Source organism: Siphateles boraxobius, unplaced genomic scaffold (genome assembly GCF_051911475.1).
Source record: "Siphateles boraxobius isolate OS27281-9 unplaced genomic scaffold, OSU_SipBor_1 233, whole genome shotgun sequence".
NCBI lineage: Eukaryota > Metazoa > Chordata > Actinopteri > Cypriniformes > Leuciscidae > Siphateles > Siphateles boraxobius.
In genome coordinates, this window is record NW_027508848.1 from 104,001 (window position 1) to 110,000 (window position 6,000).

The window sequence follows — 6,000 nt, forward strand, 5'->3', positions numbered from 1 at the left end:
TGTCAGTCATTATAATCTAAACACACATCTGTATCAGTGTAGACAGCGTCAGTCATTATAATCTAAACACACATCTGTATCAGTGTAGACAGCGTCAGTCATTATAATCTAAACACACATCTGTTTCAGTGTAGACAGTGTCAGTCATTATAATCTAAACACACATCTGTATCAGTGTAGACAGTGTCAGTCATTATAATCTGAACACACATCTGTATCAGTGTAGACAGCGTCAGTCATTATAATCTAAACACACATCTGTATCAGTGTAGACAGCGTCAGTCATTATAATCTAAACACACATCTGTATCAGTGTAGACAGCGTCAGTCATTATAATCTAAACACACATCTGTTTCAGTGTAGACAGTGTCAGTCATTATAATCTAAACACACATCTGTATCAGTGTAGACAGCGTCAGTCATTATAATCTAAACACACATCTGTATCAGTGTAGACAGCGTCAGTCATTATAATCTAAACACACATCTGTTTCAGTGTAGACAGTGTCAGTCATTATAATCTGAACACACATCTGTATCAGTGTAGACAGCGTCAGTCATTATAATCTAAACACACATCTGTATCAGTGTAGACAGCGTCAGTCATTATAATCTAAACACACATCTGTATCAGTGTAGACAGTGTCAGTCATTATAATCTGAACACACATCTGTATCAGTGTAGACAGTGTCAGTCATTATAATCTAAACACACATCTGTATCAGTGTAGACAGCGTCAGTCATTATAATCTAAACACACATCTGTATCAGTGTAGACAGCGTCAGTCATTATAATCTAAACACACATCTGTATCAGTGTAGACAGTGTCAGTCATTATAATCTGAACACACATCTGTATCAGTGTAGACAGCGTCAGTCATTATAATCTGAACACACATCTGTATCAGTGTAGACAGCGTCATTCATTATAATCTGAACACACATCTGTATCAGTGTAGACAGTGTCAGTCATTATAATCTAAACACACATCTGTATCAGTGTAGACAGCGTCAGTCATTATAATCTAAACACACATCTGTATCAGTGTAGACAGCGTCAGTCATTATAATCTAAACACACATCTGTATCAGTGTAGACAGCGTCAGTCATTATAATCTAAACACACATCTGTATCAGTGTAGACAGTGTCAGTCATTATAATCTGAACACACATCTGTATCAGTGTAGACAGCGTCAGTCATTATAATCTGAACACACATCTGTATCAGTGTAGACAGCGTCAGTCATTATAATCTAAACACACATCTGTATCAGTGTAGACAGTGTCAGTCATTATAATCTGAACACACATCTGTATCAGTGTAGACAGTGTCAGTCATTATAATCTAAACACACATCTGTATCAGTGTAGACAGCGTCAGTCATTATAATCTAAACACACATCTGTATCAGTGTAGACAGCGTCAGTCATTATAATCTAAACACACATCTGTATCAGTGTAGACAGTGTCAGTCATTATAATCTGAACACACATCTGTATCAGTGTAGACAGCGTCAGTCATTATAATCTGAACACACATCTGTATCAGTGTAGACAGCGTCAGTCATTATAATCTAAACACACATCTGTATCAGTGTAGACAGCGTCAGTCATTATAATCTAAACACACATCTGTATCAGTGTAGACAGCGTCAGTCATTATAATCTAAACACACATCTGTATCAGTGTAGACAGCGTCAGTCATTATAATCTAAACACACATCTGTATCAGTGTAGACAGTGTCAGTCATTATAATCTAAACACACATCTGTATCAGTGTAGACAGCGTCAGTCATTATAATCTAAACACACATCTGTATCAGTGTAGACAGCGTCAGTCATTATAATCTAAACACACATCTGTATCAGTGTAGACAGTGTCAGTCATTATAATCTGAACACACATCTGTATCAGTGTAGACAGCGTCAGTCATTATAATCTGAACACACATCTGTATCAGTGTAGACAGCGTCAGTCATTATAATCTAAACACACATCTGTATCAGTGTAGACAGCGTCAGTCATTATAATCTAAACACACATCTGTATCAGTGTAGACAGCGTCAGTCATTATAATCTAAACACACATCTGTATCAGTGTAGACAGTGTCAGTCATTATAATCTGAACACACATCTGTATCAGTGTAGACAGTGTCAGTCATTATAATCTAAACACACATCTGTATCAGTGTAGACAGCGTCAGTCATTATAATCTAAACACACATCTGTATCAGTGTAGACAGCGTCAGTCATTATAATCTAAACACACATCTGTATCAGTGTAGACAGCGTCAGTCATTATAATCTAAACACACATCTGTATCAGTGTAGACAGTGTCAGTCATTATAATCTGAACACACATCTGTATCAGTGTAGACAGTGTCAGTCATTATAATCTAAACACACATCTGTATCAGTGTAGACAGCGTCAGTCATTATAATCTAAACACACATCTGTATCAGTGTAGACAGCGTCAGTCATTATAATCTAAACACACATCTGTATCAGTGTAGACAGCGTCAGTCATTATAATCTAAACACACATCTGTATCAGTGTAGACAGTGTCAGTCATTATAATCTGAACACACATCTGTATCAGTGTAGACAGTGTCAGTCATTATAATCTAAACACACATCTGTATCAGTGTTGATCAGTCATTATAATGTCTTCTGTTTGCTTTTGAAGCATTTATTTGGTGACATTTATTCAACAATATTATTATATTTACATTTAGTCATTTAGCAGACGCTTTTATCCAAAGTGACTTACATTTGAGGATTAAACCAAGCGAGTCATCGTGGAGAGGCAAAAACAACGCAAGAAGTGCTCAGAATACCAAGTTCAAACATTGCTCAGAGTAGCATAAACCAGACAAGCGAAGATTTCAAGAAAAAGTTTTTTTTTTTCTATGTTAAGTGCTCACGGAAGAGATGAGTTTTCAGTTGTCTTTTGAATGCTGTCAGGGATTCTGCATTCCGGACGAGGGTGGGGAGATCATTCCACCAGCATGGAACCGTGAGTGAGAATGTTCTGGACAGTGATTTTGATCCTCGCTGTGATGCACAAAATCACTGTCCAGAACATTCTCACTCACGGTTCCATGCTGGTGGAATGATCTCCCCACCCTCGTATTGATCTCCTGCTTTGACACCATTATATGAGAACTGAACTGAGCTGGACGATGACATCACGGTTTTCTCCACAGTGGCTATATGTATAAATGAACTAAATTAAGAACTTTAAAAAAAAAATTATCACTGTAAAGCTGCTTTGAAACAATCTGTATTGTAAAAAGCGCTATATAAATAAGTGATTTGACTTGACGACGCTCGCATCCAGTGTAGGAAAATGTCAGACGTTAAGATACTGAACACCAATGGGCGGAGCCTATTGTGCCAGTGGGTGTGGCCTATGGTGTGATGTATAACTATTCGTCGATGTCTTGCTCGGGAGGCGGGCATATGCAAATGTGTTTGCGATGTCAAATCTTGCAATATAAGAATGAGATGTTTTTTGAAACATGATTAAATATAATGAAGTGGATTTTTTTTACTTTGAAACTTGCAGGATGTTTTAATGGTACAAAGAACTACTACATGTCAAAAAATCAAGGCAAATTTCATTTCTCATGTCTCATGAAATTCTCAATTTTCTGATGTCGTGACCCCTTTAATGTTTTAAAGAAGTCTCTTCTCATTGAGACTGCGTTTATTTGATCAAAAATACAGTAAAAACATTTAAATATTATTTCAATGTAAAACATCTGTTTTATATATGAATATATAGTAAAGTGTAATTTATTGCTGTGATCAAAGCTGAATTTTCAGCATCATTACTCCAGTCTTCAGTGTCACATGATCCTTCAGAAATCACTATAATATGATGATTTGATGCTCAGTTGTGATCAGTGTTGAAAGCAGTTGTGTGTGTGTGTGTGTGTGTGTGTGTTGTGAAGCAGACGAGTCGGGCAGCGGGCAGCCGGAGGGAATGGATATGGTGGTGTGTCGAGCTCCGGGTGGAGAACTCTACGTGGAAGGAGAGACGTGGAGTCTGGATGAATGTACGCGTTGCACATGCCGACAGGGACGAGTGCTGTGCGACGCTGAAGTGTGTCCTCCGCTTCTCTGTCACGCTGCCGTCAAGAGCAAAGACACCTGCTGCTCCGTCTGCCCAGGTACGAGATCGCAAATCAGAAATACACTAACAAAAATCCAGTGGCAGATGTAGGCAGGTGGAGCTGGGGAGGTGGAGGGGTTCCGAGTAAATCTGCTGCAGAGCATTTATGTACTAATATGCTAGTATATCCATAGACACGCTGCTGTGAGCATGGAAGATATTCTGCTGCTGCTGCATAAATAGACAAACATAAATCCTGTAGCAGATCTAGGCAGGTGGAGCTGGGGAGGTGGAGGGGTTCAGAGTAATACAGAAAACATTGAGACAGACTATTTAAATGTTGGGCAAGCAATCTCATTGGTGCAGGATCAGCATTGGCCGATCATCTTGTGCCATGCAGCGATAATGCGATTGCTTGCGGGTTGTTTGTAAAGGAGCGATCAACCTGCGCCCTCTAGAGTTTCATGACTGAACTAGATATTTATATAATCTATGGAGACATAGAATAGAAAAAGTAGTTTTCGGATGATACAGATTGAATATAAAAATGTAAACGTAATAAAATGGAGAATTTAATACACAAGTTAATGTTTCAGTCCTTTAACGACATGAGCGTGTTTTAGGATTTAATTAATCATTAGTTGTTTTATTTTTATTTGTTTTATTTTAAAATTTATTTTACATTTATTTTTCATTCTTATGATTTTTATATTTTTTGTTTTATTTCAATTTGTTTATATTTTTTAATATTTATTAATTGTACATTTACCTAACCCATTTAGTATAAGTTTATGTCTTTGTAATTTAATTAATTTTTAGTAAGTGGAATAACTTAAAAATAAAAACAAATAAAAATTAAGCAATAAAAAGAAGTCAATATTTCAGTAATTTAACAACACATTCACAGTTCTTATGAATAAATTGTAAGTAATTGTTTTATTTTAAATTATTTATGTATTTATCAGATTTTTACATTCTTATGATGTTAATCATTCTTAGAAAGTGTTTTATTTTGACCTTTTTTTATATAGAATTAGAATAGGAAAAACTCTCATATAGTTTGCAGATAATAAAGTTTGAATAATAAATGTAAAGAAGTTGATTCTTCACCATCACTGTTTGTGTCTGTTTCGTGAACATGTGCTTCTTCACACACACACACACACACACACACACACACACACACACACACACACACACACACACACACACACACACACACACACACACACACACACACACACACACACACACACACACACACACACACACACACACACACACACACACAAAAGCCAAGTTACTGTCAGTAAAGCCGCTGGTGTGAAGCGGATGGTTTTACGCATGAACCGCAGGGCAAGAAACATGTGTGTGTCGCTCCGCTGGCCGTCACGCTCGTGTCTTACCTGCAAACACACGTGTGTGTGTGTGTGTGTTCCTGCAGTGAGAGCATGATCATGTTGTGTGTTTCAGAGGACACCCTGGAGCCCATGGACAGCAGTGGTCAGGAGTGTGTGTGTGTGTGTGTGTGTGTGTGTGTGTGTGTGTGTGTGTGTGTGTGTGTGTGTGTGTGTGTGTGTGTGTGTGTGTGATCATGTTGTGTGTTTCAGAGGACACACTGGAGCCCATGGACAGCAGTGGTCAGGAGTGTGTGTGTGTGTGTGTGTGTGTGTGTGTGTGTGTGTGTGTGTGTGTGTGTGTGTGTGTGTGTGTGTGTGTGTGTGTGTGTGTGTGTGTGTGTGTGTGTGTGTGTGTGTGTGTGTGTGTGTGATCATGTTGTGTGTTTCAGAGGACACACTGGAGCCGGTGGACAGCAGTGGTCAGGAGTGTGTGTGTGATCATGTTGTGTGTTTCAGAGGACGCACTGGA

The 6,000-nt window shown here is 38.2% G+C and overlaps 1 protein-coding gene across 7 annotated transcripts in view; it reads left to right on the forward strand.

Annotated features, from left to right (window-relative positions):
- LOC143748435 (cysteine-rich motor neuron 1 protein) overlaps nt 1-6,000 on the forward strand; it is a 68,748-nt gene that overhangs the window by 56,435 nt on the left and 6,313 nt on the right. For 3 of the 7 annotated variants that reach the window (XM_077240474.1, XM_077240478.1, XM_077240476.1), the window contains one exon: nt 3,971-4,189. In XM_077240474.1, the coding sequence (XP_077096589.1) occupies nt 3,971-4,189 (219 nt within the window). Of the gene's footprint in view, nt 1-3,970; nt 4,190-5,741 lie in introns of all 7 variants that reach the window. The other 4 variants (XM_077240475.1, XM_077240479.1, XM_077240477.1 and 1 more) reach the window with 2 other exon arrangements.